Genomic DNA, 16,227 nt, shown 5'->3' with positions numbered 1-16,227 from the left:
TGATAACCAACAAAATAAGGAATATTAGAGAATTTACATCCCAATTATGTATATACATATATATGTGTATGTGTGTGTGTGTGTATCTTTGTGTGCTTTTTTTTAAATCCTCACCTGAGGTTATTTTTCCATTGATTTTCAGATAGAGTGGGAGGAGGAGAGAGAAAGAGAGAGATAAACATCGACGTAAGAGAGACACATCAATTGGTAGCCCCTCACACCACCCCAACCAGGGCCAGGGATCGAATCACAACTGAGGTACAGACCCTTGACCAGAATCAAACCCATGACTTTTTGGTCGACGGGCCAATGCTCTAACTGCTGAGCTAAACTGGCCAGAGCCCAATTATATTTTAAAAATTATCCTCATATGCCCTGGCCAGTTTGGCTAAGTGGTTAAAGCGTCAGCCCGAGGATCAATGAATTGCAGGTACGGTTCCAGTCAAGGGCATGTACCTCAGTTGCAGTTTGTCCTTGGCTCTGGTTGGGGTCATCCAGGAGGCAACAAGTCGATGTGTCCCTCTCACATGGATGCTTCTCTCTCTCCCTCCCTCCCACTCTATCTGAAGAATAACAGAAAAATATATTCGGGTGAGATTTAAAAAAAAATTTTTTTTTATACTTTTCCTTTCAGGCAATTTTAATGTATAAAAGTTTAAGTTTGGGGTTTTCCCCCCCAAAACTACCAGGGCCACTGATCTTTAGAATATTATTTCAGAATACATAGAATATTCAACCTGGAATATTTCTTTTAAAGGTACATTTACACTGTGCCATGCTGAAAGTAGGGCGTTTCCTTGGTTACAGAATGCTAGGGCTAGAAATGTCCAGTGACTAGAATTGAAAGCCATGATGAAAAGCCTTAAAAATACTAAGAAACCTTGAATTATACAAAATCCCAATGGAAATGGAATCATTTTCCTTTGAATATAAGGAAAACCAAGGATGATATGCTAAGGATAGTCCACAAATAAATTTTCAAAGGTATCATTCAATCCACTGCACAATTATAAAAGAGAAGTGAGGTGGTAGAGGAGAACTAAGAAATAAAAAGGTTGTTATTCTGAAACATTGCAAGCAGGTTACAGTTAGGTAATTCTGTGGTATAAAAACCGACTAAAAGTCATAAAAATTGCATTCGGCCAAACTAACAAATAAGAAGAAAAACAAATTTCTCCCTAAAGAATAAGATCTAAGACATTTAGAAAATTAAACATGTGTCAAGATTAAATTTACAGATCTCTCCTTCTCACAGTTTGACTGTAATCACATATATATGTGAGAGATTTATTTTGTTTTGACTTATCTTTATTCTTGAATGTATTACAGACGTCCCCCCTTTTTTCCCCATTGACCTCCCTCCTCCCCATTCACACCCACTTCTGCCTTCCCCACACTATTGTCAGTGTCCACTGGTTATGCATATATGATAGAAGTTCTTTGGTTTATCTCATCCCGCCCTCCCTTCCCTCTTCCCTTTGAGGTTCATCAGTCTAACAACAAATTTGTACTTATTAATTCCTTCATCTTTTCACCCACCCCCCAACTCCCGCCCATCTGGCAAGCAACAAAAATTTCTGTGTATCTATGAGTCTGTTTCTGTTCTGCTTTCTCATTTTGTTTGTAGATTCAATTGTTCATAGACATGTATTAATTTCCATTGTATTGTTCATATTTTTTTTCTACTTCTTCAAGAAGACCCTTCAACATTTCATATAATACTGGTTTGGTGGTGATGAACTCCTTTAGCTTTTTCTTGTCTGGGAAACTCTTTATATGTCCATTGATTCTTAATGATTGCTTTGCAGGATACAGTAATCTTGGTTGTAGGTCATTGCTTTTCATCACCTTGAATATCTCTTGCCACTCCTTTCTGGTCTACAGAATTTCTTTTGAGAAATCGGCTGACAGTCTTACAGGAGTTCTTTTGTAGGTAACAAACAACTTTTCTCTTGCTGCTTTTAAGATTCTCTTTGTCTTTAACCTTTGGCATTTTGATACTGATGTGTTTTGGTGTGGACCTCTTTGGGTTCATCTTGTTTGGGACTCTGTGCTTCTTGGACTTGTATGGCTGTTTCCTTTACTAGGTTAGGGAAATTTTCTGTCATCACTGTTTCAAATAGGTTTTCAATTTCTTGTTCTCTCTCTTCTCCTTCTGGCATCCCTATGATGCGAATATTAACAAGCCTGAAGTGGTCCCAGAGGCTCCTTACACTACCCTCATTTTTTGGATTCTTTGTTCTGATTGGGTGTTTTCTGCTTCCTTATATTCCAAATTGATGGTTTGCTTCTTGGCTTTACCTACTCTACTATTGATTCCCTGTAAATTATTCTTTATTTCAGTTAGTGCATCCTTCATTTCTGACTGGTCCTTTCTTATGTTGTTGATGTTCTCACTAAGTTCCTTGAAGGTCTCCTTTAATTTCCCTGAAGGTCTCACTAAGTTCCTTGAATGTCTCACCAAGTTCCTTGAACAACCTTATTACTTGTTTTCTGAACTCTGTATCTGATGAATTGCTTATCTCCATTTGGTAAATCAAAATTTGTCTATACTTGTTCTCATCTATCTGGGAAGCTGAAGCAGGTAGCAGGGATCTCGTTCACTGGTAAACAGACTCATTCACACACTCCAGGACACTTCGGCCAAGCAGACTTAATTCTCCAAATGAACAGGAAAATCTTCCCGGGGGACTTATGTGGGAGATTTAAATAGCCTTACTAAAAAGGATTAGCAAGGCATTCTACAGCAGATTGCCCAGCACACACCTATCAACATTATTCTGCCCAAGGACATCTATCTTTATCACCACCCTCTGCATATATAATGTATGTATCCATACATATATGTATGTATCATACACACACACACACACACACAAATACATATATATGTACTTAAAAATCTTTTATAAATGGTCAAAAAAGAAAAAAGAAAAAAAGCAAATAACCATGTAACTACCACCTAAATCAAGAAAGTCATTGCCAACAACTCAGGAAACCCCTCTGTACATTCCCTTTCCCTGTCACAAATCCCTCCCTCCATCTTACTCAAATTACTTCCCTGACTTTTATGGCAATCATGTTCATACTTTTCTTATTTACCAAATAAATGATAACTCCTAAAAACTACAATATAATTTTACCTTGTTTTCAATTTTATATAAATGGAATCTTACAATACGTATTTTTTCCAATGTTGGTATTTTTCCTTTTCATATGCTTATAAGATTCATCTACACTATTGGTATTAAATGTCTTCATTTCTTAACTATATGTTTTTCCATTATGCAAATATACAATGACTTATTTATTCTACTGTTAATGAATATATAAGTGGTTTACAATTTTTCATCATTATAAATAATGTTGCTATGAACATTCCTATAATGGTTCCTGGTGTACATATTTCTGGATCACAGGGAATACATATCTCACACCCTATCAACACTTGATGAAAGTTTCCACTACACACCTTCACCAATGCTTGGTATTATCAGACCTCCTAGTAGGAATATAGTTTTTTATTTTGCATTCCCTGATTATTAATGAGCTGAACTTTTTATTTAACCCTCACCCAAGGATATGATTATTGATTTGAGAGAGAGGGGAGGGGAGAGAGAAATATCAATTTAAGGGAGAAATAGCAATTGGATGCTTCCTGCACATACCCTGACTGGGGATTGAACCCCCAACCTAGATTATGTGCTCTGACCAGGAATCAGTATATGGGACAAGATGAGTATTTTTATGTGTTTATTAGTCATGTGGATTTTATCTTTTGTCAACAGCTTACTCAAATCTTTTACACATTTTCCCCCATTGGCTTTTCTACATGTTTCCTAATAATTTGTGGAAGTGTTTACATATTGTACACATAAGCCTTCTCTTGGTTTTATGTGTTGTAAATATCTTCTCTCATCCAGTCTTCATTTTAATGTTTTTTGTTTGTTTGTTTAGAGAGTGGGAGGGAGAGAGAGGAAGAGAGAGAGAGAAACATTGATGAGAAAGGGACACATCGAGTGGCTGCCTCCCACATGACCCAGCCAGGGACAAACTGCAACCGAGGTATGTGGCCTTAGTAGGAACCAAACTCGCATCTCTCTGGACCACAGGCCGACGCTCTAACGGCTGAGCCAAACCGACCAGGGCTTCATTTTTACTTTTTTTTTTTTTTGCACAGATAGAGTGGAAGGGAGAAAGAGAGAGAGAGAGAGAAACATCGACGTGAAAGGGACACATTGAGTGGCCGCCACCCGCACGACCAACCAGGGCCGGGGACAAACCGCAACCAAGGTACATGCCCTTAGCGGGAACCGAACCCGGGTCTCTCCGGACCGCAGGCCGACGCTCTAACCGCTGAGCCAAACCGGCCAGGGCTTCATTTTTACTTTTAATGGTGTATTGAGAAATAGAAGGTTTTACTTCTAAAATAACCAAATTGATGTCTTCTTTTATGGTTAGAGCTTTACGTGACCTAAGAAAAGTTTCCACACTCCAAGGCCATGATGATATTCTCCTATCTTATATTTTAACATAAACATTCTGGTTTAAATTTCACATCTAGGCCAATAACTTATATGAAATTCATTTTTTAAATATAGTGTAAAGTGGGGGTATAGGTGTCTCTAGCCCTGTTTATTGAAACGACTGTACTTTCCATACTGTTTTACAGTGAAATCTTTTTCACCTCCTAATAAATTAAACATCTATTAATGTATCAATATGTTTGTGGGCTCTCCCGTTCTACTACTCTTCTTGTCCATCCTTGTACCAATACCATACTGTCTTTTAATTATAGTTTTATAAAATAAAAGTTTAATTACTGCTATGCAATAAAACAGTTCTGCTACCTTGGTCTTTTTCACAGAATCTTGGCTTTTCCAGGTCTTTGAGATTTTGGTTAGAACTTCATGGAGTCTACAGATCAAGATGGGCAGATATCATCACAGCATTGAGGTTTCCAATTTGTGAAAGTGATATAGCTTTCCATTTATTTAGCTTCTCTCATTTCTCTTGATGCTTTTCTAAAAATTTTTGCCAGAGATCTTAAACATCTTTCACAAGTACATTCTTAAAGTATTTGATATTTTATACTATGGTAAAAAAAAATTTTTAAGTACATTTTCTAACATTTTTTTTTGCTGGTATACAGTAATAGTGTCTTGATTTTTTTTGTTTTGGCTTGCAAACTAATTTTGATTAATTTTTTTAAAAATCCTCACCTGAGGATATTTTTCCATTTATCTTCAGATAGAGTGGGGAGGCAAAACATCAATGTGAGAGAAATACATCGATTGGTTGCCTCCCTCACAACCCTGACAAGGGCTGGGGACCAAACTGCAAATGAGGTACATGCCCTTGACTGGAATCTTACCTGTGACTCTTTGGTCCACAGACTGACTTGGCTTCAATTACTCAGACAAATCAGCCAGGGCATAATTTTTAAATATCGACCTAGAGATTCTTTTGGATTTCTTACGTACATATCATATCATCTATAAACATTGTTTTCTTTCCTGTATCTTTTCTTTCTTCCTCTACTGCAATGGACAGTTCCTACAATGATGATTAGAAGTAAAAATGATCCTTTTTGTTCCCAATCTCAAAGGAAATGCTTTTTGTTTCACCATTATAATGTTTTCTGTAGCCTTCTGGTATATAACCTTTACATTCTCGTTTAATGTTGATTTACAAAGTTTTTAAAAACCATGAATGCATAGTTAATTGTATCAAATGTTCTTTTTTTTTTTTAAATCCTCACCCAAGGACATTTTTGCATTTATCTCCAGATAGAGCAGGAGGGAGAGAGGAAGGGAGAGAGAAACATCGATGTGAGAGAGAAACATCAAGTGGCTGCCACCTACATGACCCCAATCAGGGCCGGGGACAAACTGCAACTGAGGCATGTGCCCTTAGCAAAAACCGAACCCAGGTCTGTGGGCCAACGCTCTAACTGATGAGCCAAACCAGCCAGGGCTCAAATATTTTTCTTAATCTAAGAAAATTATATAACTTCTCCCCTTTAATAAGTTTCAATGTAATAAAATATATTGATTGCATTTTGAATATTCAACTGTTTTGCATTTTCAGAATAAATCCAATTTGCTATGAGGATCAATTTTAAATATATGACTAGATTTCATCTTCTAAAATTTTAAGGGGAAATCTGGATCTATGCTCATGATGGGATTCCCCTCTAATTTTCGTTCTTGTATTGTCTTTGTATTTAGTATAAAGGTTATAGTAGTCTCATAAAATAAATTGGTGACTGTATCTAGAAAAATTTAAGGTAAGATTACTCAGCTTTTCTATTTCTTCTTGTATCATCCATACTTTAAAATGTACTGGCATCAACTTATTCATAACATCCTCTTATTAATGTCTATAAGATCTGTAGTTAAGATCTATTACATTCTTGACTTTGGTTCTTCATGACTTTCTCTCCCTCCCTCTTACTGATTCACTTATGAGGGATTTACCAGTTTTATTAACTTACTTCAGACTCAACTTTGGTGATTTATATGCTTGTATTCATTATGTATTTTCTATTTTACTAATTTCAGCTCTTTAGATTTCCTTCTTTCTATGTTACCTGGCTTCATTTGTTCTCTTCCCCCTAAATTTCCAAAATGAATACTAAGTTCACCACTTTCTTTTTTCCTTTCCTAATACATTCATTTAAAGCCAAAAAAACAAAAACAAAAAAACACAAACAAAAAACAAACAAAAAAAAATCCCTCCATGGCTTTACCAATATCATATAAGATTTGAGACAGTATTTTAATTTTCTTTATTAGAGATACCCTAATTTCCATCAATGATTCTTCTTTGTTCTCTATGGTACTGGCAGTGTATTTTAAAATATCTAAACACACATGATTTCCTAGCCATATTTTTATTAATAGATAATCCACCTAAGTCAGAGAACATCCTCTGTAAGACTGCAATCCTTTCTTAGGTTTAAATGGTGTATTTTTTCAGTCCTTTTATTCTCAACCTTTTAAATCTCCTTATATTTAAGTGTTGCTTGGTTTAAAAAGTACAGTTGGTTTTTTATTTAGCTGACAACTGGATTTTAATTTAAAGCATTTAGGCCACATGTATTAATATAATTACTGATGAAACACAGTCTTAAATCTAGTATATTTTTATACCCTATTTGTTCCCTCTGTTCCATGTTCCTTTTTCTCTCCTCTCTTTTTTTGGATGGAAAGGGTATTAAAAAACAATCTTACCATATATCCTTCCATTAGTTTGATAGTTACAGATGACTTTTAAAAATTATTTTAGTAGTCACCTTAACAGTTGAAATCTTTGAGTAATCAGAATCTAATAGTACTTACAAGGGTCTTGGGACTCTTTAACACCTTTCATGTCCTCCAAAATTTATATATTTATTTTGTGGTTTATGTTAAGTTATATACATGTATATTTTAAACCTCGCCATAAATTATTTTTATTATTTCACATATTCAGTAGTCATGAAATTTACCTACATACTTACTAAGTTTTTGCTCTTTATTCTCCCATGCATCTAGAACCTTCCTTCTAGAAGCATTTTCCTTCTTTCAAATACCTGTTACAATTTCCTTTAGTGAGAGTATACTGGTCGTGAACTTTCTATTTTTCATCTGAAAATAACTTTATCTTGCCTTCAGTTTTGAAGGGTGCTTCACTAGGTTTAGAATCCTAGGTTGGCTTTATTTACCTTCAGTACATAGAAGATGTTTCACTGCCATCTGGCTTTCCTTGATGCTGTAGAGAATTTAGCTGTCGGTTGAACTGTTGTTCCCTTTTTCCCCCAGCTACTTTAAGACTTTTGTTATTGGTTTTTCTACAATTTCAATATGATGTATCTAAGTATACATTTCTTTTTATCACATTTTAGATTCATTTGGCTTCCTGAATCTTTGATATCTTTCATAATTTTTGGTAAATTCTCTACCAAAGTTTCTTTAAATATATCCTCTGCTTCCACCCTCCTCCCACCTTTTGGGGACTCCAAAAAATGTATATGAGAGCTGTTCATATTGTCCTCTGTACCTCTTAGTCTGTCTAATGTATATTGGTTCTTTTCTTTCTAGATTTCCTTTTAATCTATCTTCCAGTTCACTAGTTCTTTAGTTCAACTACATTTAATCTACCATTAAACCCATCCATTAGGTTCTTAATTTGGGTTGTATTTTTCAATACAGAAATTTCTAATTGTTTCTTTTCCAAATCTGCCATGTCAAGTTTTATAGTTTTAAGTTTTTTTCTAAAATTTTAAAGCTTGCTTTTACTCTTTGAACATAAGCATACCTGTTGAGTCAATGTCTAATAATTCCAGTATCTGGAAATTTGCTGCTGTTGCCTGTTCTTAGTTCTGGTTTTTGTTTAACAATGTCTCGTCTCCACGTGTGTCTGGTACTCTTTGATTATATGCTAGACACTGTACTTGAAAAATTATTTATATGGGATGGTTTATTTACCCTGGTTCACTCTTATTCCTAGGGTGTATCCCTTAAGTTTGTTTTTTTTTTTGGGCCAAAACACAGGAATAGTTTACATGCATCCACATGGTTAATAGGACTGAAACTCCAACTTTTATCCCCTTTATTCTGCAAGGGTACATAAGTGGAGTTCAGGCTCTCAGCTTCATTTTCCAGATTGGCACAAGAATGTGTAAGCTACAGAACCATCTTTGCCAGACTGTCAAGTGAAAGGAACTTGGACAATAGCTTTGGTTAATGCAGACAGTTATGAAGTAGAGATATCCAATATCAAACTTGTATCATTAATAGAACAATTAAAAAGCTGGCAATTAAATAATGTTAGAAAAAATGGTAAAGGCCTACAGAATTAAAAATAAGTCAAAAAGTGTATTTATTTTCTCACCATTTTCTGCCAATGGAGCAAGAACTTCAAAAATCATTTCCCTCTTATCATGTTCTATCTGTTTCCTGAAGAGTTTTACCAGCTCTTCAGCAATGTTTGTACTGGCAAACTGTTCTTTACTGGACTCTGGGGGGGAAAAAAGGAAAATTTAGAGTAAGCAAGCAAAATTAAACCCAGAAATTGCTTCCTATTACTTTCAGTACTTGGTCATTTTATACCACCATTACTGATAAACACTCTTCAAATACAGGAATAATCAAATCTATTTTTTAATGCCCCTGAAAAGGAAAAAAGTCTAAGGCTTTAAAGAAAATGTTCTAACCCAATTATAAAAAATGTTCACTAGCATTACATATAGGTAGCCATAGCAACAATAAAATTACTAAGTTTTAAATTCAGTTTCAAGGCTTTTAGTCAAAGAAGAAAAATTACTCAGAACAGACTGAACTTTACAAGGTTGAGTTAAAGGTGACTTATCTTTATATTATTAAAGTGGTGTGCACTTGCACTGATCCTGACGTGCCTACTGTTAAAGGCCAATTGACTCTTCACATGTATCTGCAGTCCCATTCCTTCTTGCCTCTTTCATATCTCCAGCCCTTCCTTCACACTCTAGAGCCTCACATAAAAAAGCAATATAAAAAACAAAGACCTTAACACCTTCCCTCTACTCCACTTCTCTTCAAATACCATCCATCTCTGTTCACTTTCACAAACAAGTTTCTTGATAACACTGTTTTCATACACGCTCTACTCTTAACGCATGCGCATTCCTAAATCCACTTCGACCTAGTTTTGGCTCACATCTACACTCTGCAGTGTCCTTTGCTTTTTCCTCCTTTCCCACCAGACTTCTATAAATTCCAGACTTCTATAAATTCCAGTTTCTTGGGACCTGATCGTTTGCTTTCTTACTTTTTTGGTCCTTACTTTTACCCTAGACAATCTAATTCTCTTGCATTATATCAAAAGAGTATTTATATACTGATACTTACACAATCCTCTTTCTCTCTCTCTCGCTCTCTCTCTCTCTCGCTCTCTCGCTCTTCTGGACTCCAGGCTATTTATCTAACTGGCCATTTAACACCTCCATTTAAATATCTCTAGCATTCAAATTCATTGTCAAAAGTAGACTTCTGATATTACCCTGATTTCTGTTCTTCTTCCAAACTTCTTTAACTTGATAAGTGAACACTCTATCTACCCATCTACATAGATAAAAACCTGGGAGTCACTGCTCACATGTTCTCATTCAACCCTATATCCAATGAATTACCAAAGTCTACCAATCTGACTCCAAAATACAACTGGAATCCATTTCTGTTTCTCTCCAATTCTCTTCTTAATTTCTTTTGCTGCATCAGATATCCTATTAACTAGAAGTTTCTCTCAAAAATTTTTTGAACAAATTCAATTTACACTGGTTGCTGTTTTGGGGGTACAGCTGGCATCCTGGAATTTCTCTTAATCATTATTTTGATGGATCCTTTCTTTTCCTTCCTGTATTAGGTACTCTATTATATATGTCATTTTGCCTTCACTTGTTTTGTTTTGGTGAACACATCCTTTAGCAGCTTTGTGAGAAACCTACTATATGCTGTGTATAGAAAGTAAACATTTTGAAATCTTGACTGTCTGAAAATGCTCTTTCCCACCTAGAGTTTATGCCCATAATTTAAATTAGTGCCTCACCTCATTCCATTAATTTTTCATACTAGCAATTACCATAAATTTATAATATGTTTATTTATTTGTAAATTCATTTAAAAAGTTCCGTATCGCTGACTAAACTGTAAGCTCCTTGAGGGCAGGGACAGTGTATAGTATTTTAACGACAACAAACACTGTGTATAGTATAGTGTCCAGTACATAGCAAATGTTCAAAAGAAATTTATTGAGAGAATGAATGTGTGACTAAATAAACAAGTAAAATAAAGGAAGAGTTAAGTTCTGTCAACATCAAATAAAAATACTGTAAATTCAACTTTAAAAAAGAAACTCCACAAATCTGCTGCTAAGTAGTGCAGGCCATTTGCCAGCACAAGGAAACAATAGATTATGATTAATACAAAAATTAAAGAACAAAATCTGCCTTTATCCTGCAGGTGGACAGAGAGAAAAGGCAGCATGAAGTTTGATTTGGACATTATATTTTAATTAAATGCCATGGATCCTTAACAGGCCTTTAACCAGAAGCTTCATTTCCTAAGGGTTTATTTTATATCAAAATAATACATGAATTCAAAGAATTCATTCGTCCTAATATTTATATTACCAGCAGAATGCAGTCCTCCTCCCCCATTTCCTCTCCCTCAGAAACAAGCACATAAAGCTCTTTTAGCTAATTCATTGGTATTTACCTTCACATCTTTAAATAACATGTGTATTGACACTTTTTGATGTTCAGTTTTAGGTTTTGATTGACTTTCTACTAGAAAAGATAAAGTATTATCTTTCTTTTTCTTTCCGGTCTCTACCATATCCCTCCATATTCTCAATGTAATTATACTGTAACTTTGATTATAGCAGTTATTTATGTTTTATTTTATTTTCCCTGGAAATACTGTTTCTTAGGTTTCTAAGCTTTTATCATTAATTCAACTCTAAACTCTTCATCAGTTGTCTAATCATCTCTTACTAAGCACATTCACTTTAGGCATTCAATAAATTTCATCTCCCATAAAAATTTCCCCTACTCTGATTTCAGCAGACTTCTGACTTGTTCCAATCTAGACTGCTTGCTCTTTGAAAATAGACCATTTGGAGCTCTCATGTCACCATACTACCAGTAATGTTTTCTGTTGGATCTCTTGTATCCAGATTCCTATGTTGTCTTCTTTCATAATTTAAATCCCTTGTTCTAGTGCAACACATCTAGCAGTTTCCAGAGCAAAGGTATGAAGTAAAATAATTTTCTGAGATGTTCATGTTTGATAATGTCTTTATTGTAACTCCATTTTCCTTCTGGCTGCCAGTGTTGTTTTGAGACATCTGATGAGTACTGATACACAGTCTTTCACATGCAATGTTTCTAGGATATTCTCTTTGACCCCATTATTCTAAAATAGGTCAGGGCCTATTTTCATCCATTCAGCTAGGAATTTGACAGACCCTTCCAATCCAGAAAATTATGTACTTTATTTCTATGATAGCATAATAGAATTCCATACTCATACTACCAGGAACATGATATGAATTTGATATTTACTTATGTCAATAAAAATACTATTATGTGATTTGTTAACCTATGGGCAATAAAGCCCACTGAAAAGAGAAAAAGTATTTTGGGGCATGCATGTTCTACTTTGGTGTTGATGTGTAACCTAGCTATTACATGGGCCTAAGACTCATAATATATATACAATCTAAAAGTCTTAGTAAATAAAGAAATATTTCTATTTTATCCTTTTTTTCTCCAAATAGGGTAAGGGCAGTAAGAGCTAGGAACAGAGTATGAAACTGGAATGAACTAAATTGGGTCCATATCCATTTTTTAATATAGACCAGGGAGGTGAGCTTGAATTCAGGTGGTCTATGCAATCTCCCAAACAAATTGTGGTACCTTAAAACAGGCAATTCACAGGCTTCTTTCTGTTACAAAGATTTGACATTATTGAAGATTGATTATAACACAATTTCTATTTTATTTCTACAAACTCTACTGAACACAAACTCTCACATTTCATTTTAATAATGGAAAATAGTAACTTGTGAAAAGTAAATGTTCTTTCATTCTTAGTCTTATTTGAATAATGGAAATGAGACAATATAAAAAAGAAGAAAAGCAGAGAAGATTCACAAATACCAGCAGATGACCCACTGAAAAAGACTTTTGAAAATTAACTGTGAATATCTCTATTATCTTAACTTGAAATCAAAACAAACGTAAAATACTGAAGTCAAGATTTTAATGAGTAGTGTGTAAGGGCATAAACTTTCAGTTATAAAATCCAAGTTTAGAATTCTGGTGCATCTGTTTATTTGTTTATAAAATGGGGATAATTAATAGAATAATTTTTTATTGTGGCTATTATATTTAGCTATGAAAAACTATCATTTGGTTTCAATGTCCCCATAATAAATAGTTTATCATCAAAATAGTTGTGTGGTAAATTCAGACTAGGAGCTGTAATTTTCTATCAAGGATCATGGGAAAACAGCCCAAATATCCATCAGTAGACAAATGGATAAAAAGGCTGTGGTACATATATACAATGGAGTACTATGCAGCTGTAAGAAAGAAAGATCTCTTATCCTTTAAGACGACATGGGGGCACCTAGAAAGTATTATCCTAAGCGAAACAAGCCAAACAGAGAAAGACAAGTATCATATATAATCTCACTTATTTGTGGAATATAATGAACATAACAGTCTGAGGAATGGGGTAGTTCCAGAGACCTGGAAGTGGGGTACAGACTGACAATCCCAAGAAGAGGGGGTGGTGGGGGAGAGATAAACCACAGAACTTATATGCATGTATGCATGAACAATGGACATGGACAACAAAGCTGGGGACAGGGCGGGGAGGGAGGGGGAGCAGGGAATCAGTGGGGGAAAAAGGAGAAACATCTGTAACAAAAATAAATTAATTAATAAAAAAAAGAATCATGGGAAGGGTCCTGACCAGTGGTGCTAAGTGGTTAGAGCGCCGGCCCATGCACAAAGGGCCTTGGTTTCCATTCCTGGTGAAGGGCATGTACCTGGGTTGCTGGCTTGATCCCCAGCCTTAGTCCAGGTGCATGTGGGAAGCAACCAATTGATGCATCTCTCTCACATAGATTTTTCTCTCCCCCTCTTCCATTCTCTAAAAATCAATGGAAAAAATAACCTTGGATGAGGATTAACAACAACAAAAAAATGATGGGAAGGAAAAGAGAGAAGAAAGGGTACTATTCATGATATTGAGAAAAATAAAGCAGAGAAAAAGATTAGTCCTCTTCTCTGTTATGACTGGACTGTTCCCAGTATTGGTCTGTTTTTGCCTGTCTTACGATTTTCAAGGATTTCTCATAATTTTTTTCTATTGCATTACAGATATATTCTTATTAAAAAGTCCTATCATTTTTAGGGATTTTGCAAAAAGAGGAAGAAGAACTATAGTCTGCGCTATTCTTTTTCACCTGACAATGTAATAAATTATAAAGTCCTTACTTTTGCCCTAGAAATAAAACTACTTGATTTTTAAGACAATCCCTCATATGTAAAAATACTAAAGTTAAGGAAAATAATTTAAAATGTTCAACTCTATTAAATAATATACAAGTGTAAAATTTAAACCTCAATACATAAAATAGGGAAGCAAAGTAGCTCTCAATTTTAAATAATACAATAATAAGATAAAATTGGATCTACACTTTTTAAAAAATTGATTTTGGAGAGAGGGGAAGGGAGAGGGAGAGACAGATAGAAATATCGATGAGAGAGAAAATTGATTGGCCGCCTCCTACATGCCCCACTCTGGGGATTTGGCCCACAACCTGGACATGTGCCCTGACCAGGAATCGAACTGGCAACCTCTTGGTGCATGGGTCAATGTTCAATCTGTGAGACACACAGGCTGGGCGATGATCTACATTTTTTAACATTGAAGCAAATATCTACAACGCTTTAAAGAAATAAACTAATATAATCTAAATGGATGTCCATGTTATTAATATCTAAAAAAAAATTTGTTAATAAGTTAATTGCATTAGTGGTTAATGACTAAGACTTACCAAGTTCAGCTAAATTGCCGAATGCAACAAGACACATTTCTGTAAGGGCTGCATTTTGGCAGTGGATGCCCAGTAATTTCACTAAGGTAGGAATAACACCCATATTGATAAGCTGAGCTTGAAGGGAATCTGCAAAAACAAACAAAAAATGGTGTTTATGCACGAAATAGATATTAGTAAGAAGAAAAACACCTCTTATTCTCCATACTGCATTCTCAATACTATTTCAATTACAGTAAAGCAAAACTAAATCCATTCATATAATCGTTTTGAAAAATTTTAAGACATTATTAGTTCTCAAGAGTCTTGAATATTTTTCATAATTAAAAGAAACTTAGAAATAAAAATGATTCAAATAACATAACAAACATTAGTGATTTGTTCTTTGTTTAAACAGGGTCTTATACCTTTACAGACCTGGTTTTAAAGATATATAAATAATTAACATTACCATTAGTTTGTAGATAAAAAGGTTAGGCAACGTAATATCTGCATTACAGAAAATCAGAGTATATGAAAAGCATAAAAAAAGCAAGTTTCAATAAAGATCGAGAGAGAAGAAAATTAGAATCACTTAATAATGAAAGGTATATAATTCACAAAAATTACTGTGATTAATCGCAGCACAGCATTCTTCGATGACTGCTAAGATAAATAGTTTTAACAAGGAAAGAAAGGGTTACTTAAGATATTTTTCTTTTCACATTGTTATTTAATAATAGTAACAATCAGCAAAGAAAAGTAAATTTGGTTTGAGAGGCGAAGAGAATGAGGTCAATACAGCTTTGTCATCACTGTTTGTCTTCATTTTCCAAGAAAGTAATTGGTTTTAAAGTATTTAACATGACTTGGATTTCCACAATGGCTCTTCATTAACAACAGTAATACATACCTATAACAAAGTTGAAAATAAATAAAGCAAAATACAAACTAAAAGTGCTGCCTCTTAGAACTAACTAAGAAGAAAGACACTCACCTGCCTATGCAAAACACAAAGTTACTATTGATAACTGGTTCGTCCAAAGGTACAGGAATGCTTTCAAATTATTTTTCTTTTACAAATTTAATGCCATTTCCAAGCAAATAATTTTCTCACAATTCTACTAAATTACCTAATGGGAATTTAAAGATAAAAATCTGTTTCTTACAAATTTTACTCATAGCATGCTTCCCTTGACAGCATTTGCCTACTAATCTCTTTATCACTTTATAATTATTAATCTATAGCTAAGGAGTTGGTTGGAAGATTACCAGAAAAAAAAAAAAACACAAAAAAAAACATAAAGACAGAATTGAGCTGTATCATATGCCAGCTGATTATTTGCCTGATGGTCTTTCTAGTTAATTATTCCTGCTTTTAAACTGAAGTATGAAGAGACAGCCAACAAGGCCTGATAACACTGAAAATTGATGAATGGATAACTATGAATATTATCTGGTTCAGTTGTGGGAGCCCATCTATAATATAACAGGGCCCATTATCAAAACAAGAATAGAAAACAGAAGAGAAAAAATGGCGGCCGAGTGAATGGAAGCTACATAAACTGTCTCCCAGAACCAAACTGCAATTACAACTAAAATAAAAACAAATCATTGGGGAAAACCAACTGAAAAGCAGCTGGAGAAAACCCATAT

The 16,227-nt window shown here is 34.6% G+C and overlaps 1 protein-coding gene across 13 annotated transcripts in view; it reads right to left on the bottom strand.

Moving 5' to 3' along the window:
- RAP1GDS1 (Rap1 GTPase-GDP dissociation stimulator 1) overlaps window positions 1-16,227 on the bottom strand; it is a 168,081-nt gene that overhangs the window by 35,478 nt on the left and 116,376 nt on the right. For all 13 annotated transcript variants that reach the window (XM_036255128.1, XM_036255166.1, XM_036255174.1 and 10 more), the window contains 2 exons: window positions 14,593-14,721; window positions 8,878-9,003 (listed from right to left, as the gene is read on the bottom strand). In XM_036255128.1, coding sequence (XP_036111021.1) covers window positions 8,878-9,003; window positions 14,593-14,721 — 255 coding nt within the window. The remainder of the gene's footprint in view (window positions 1-8,877; window positions 9,004-14,592; window positions 14,722-16,227) is intronic.

This window comes from Molossus molossus, unplaced genomic scaffold (genome assembly GCF_014108415.1).
Source record: "Molossus molossus isolate mMolMol1 unplaced genomic scaffold, mMolMol1.p scaffold_m16_p_1, whole genome shotgun sequence".
Lineage (NCBI taxonomy): Eukaryota > Metazoa > Chordata > Mammalia > Chiroptera > Molossidae > Molossus > Molossus molossus.
This window is presented reverse-complemented; position numbering and strand designations above follow the sequence as displayed.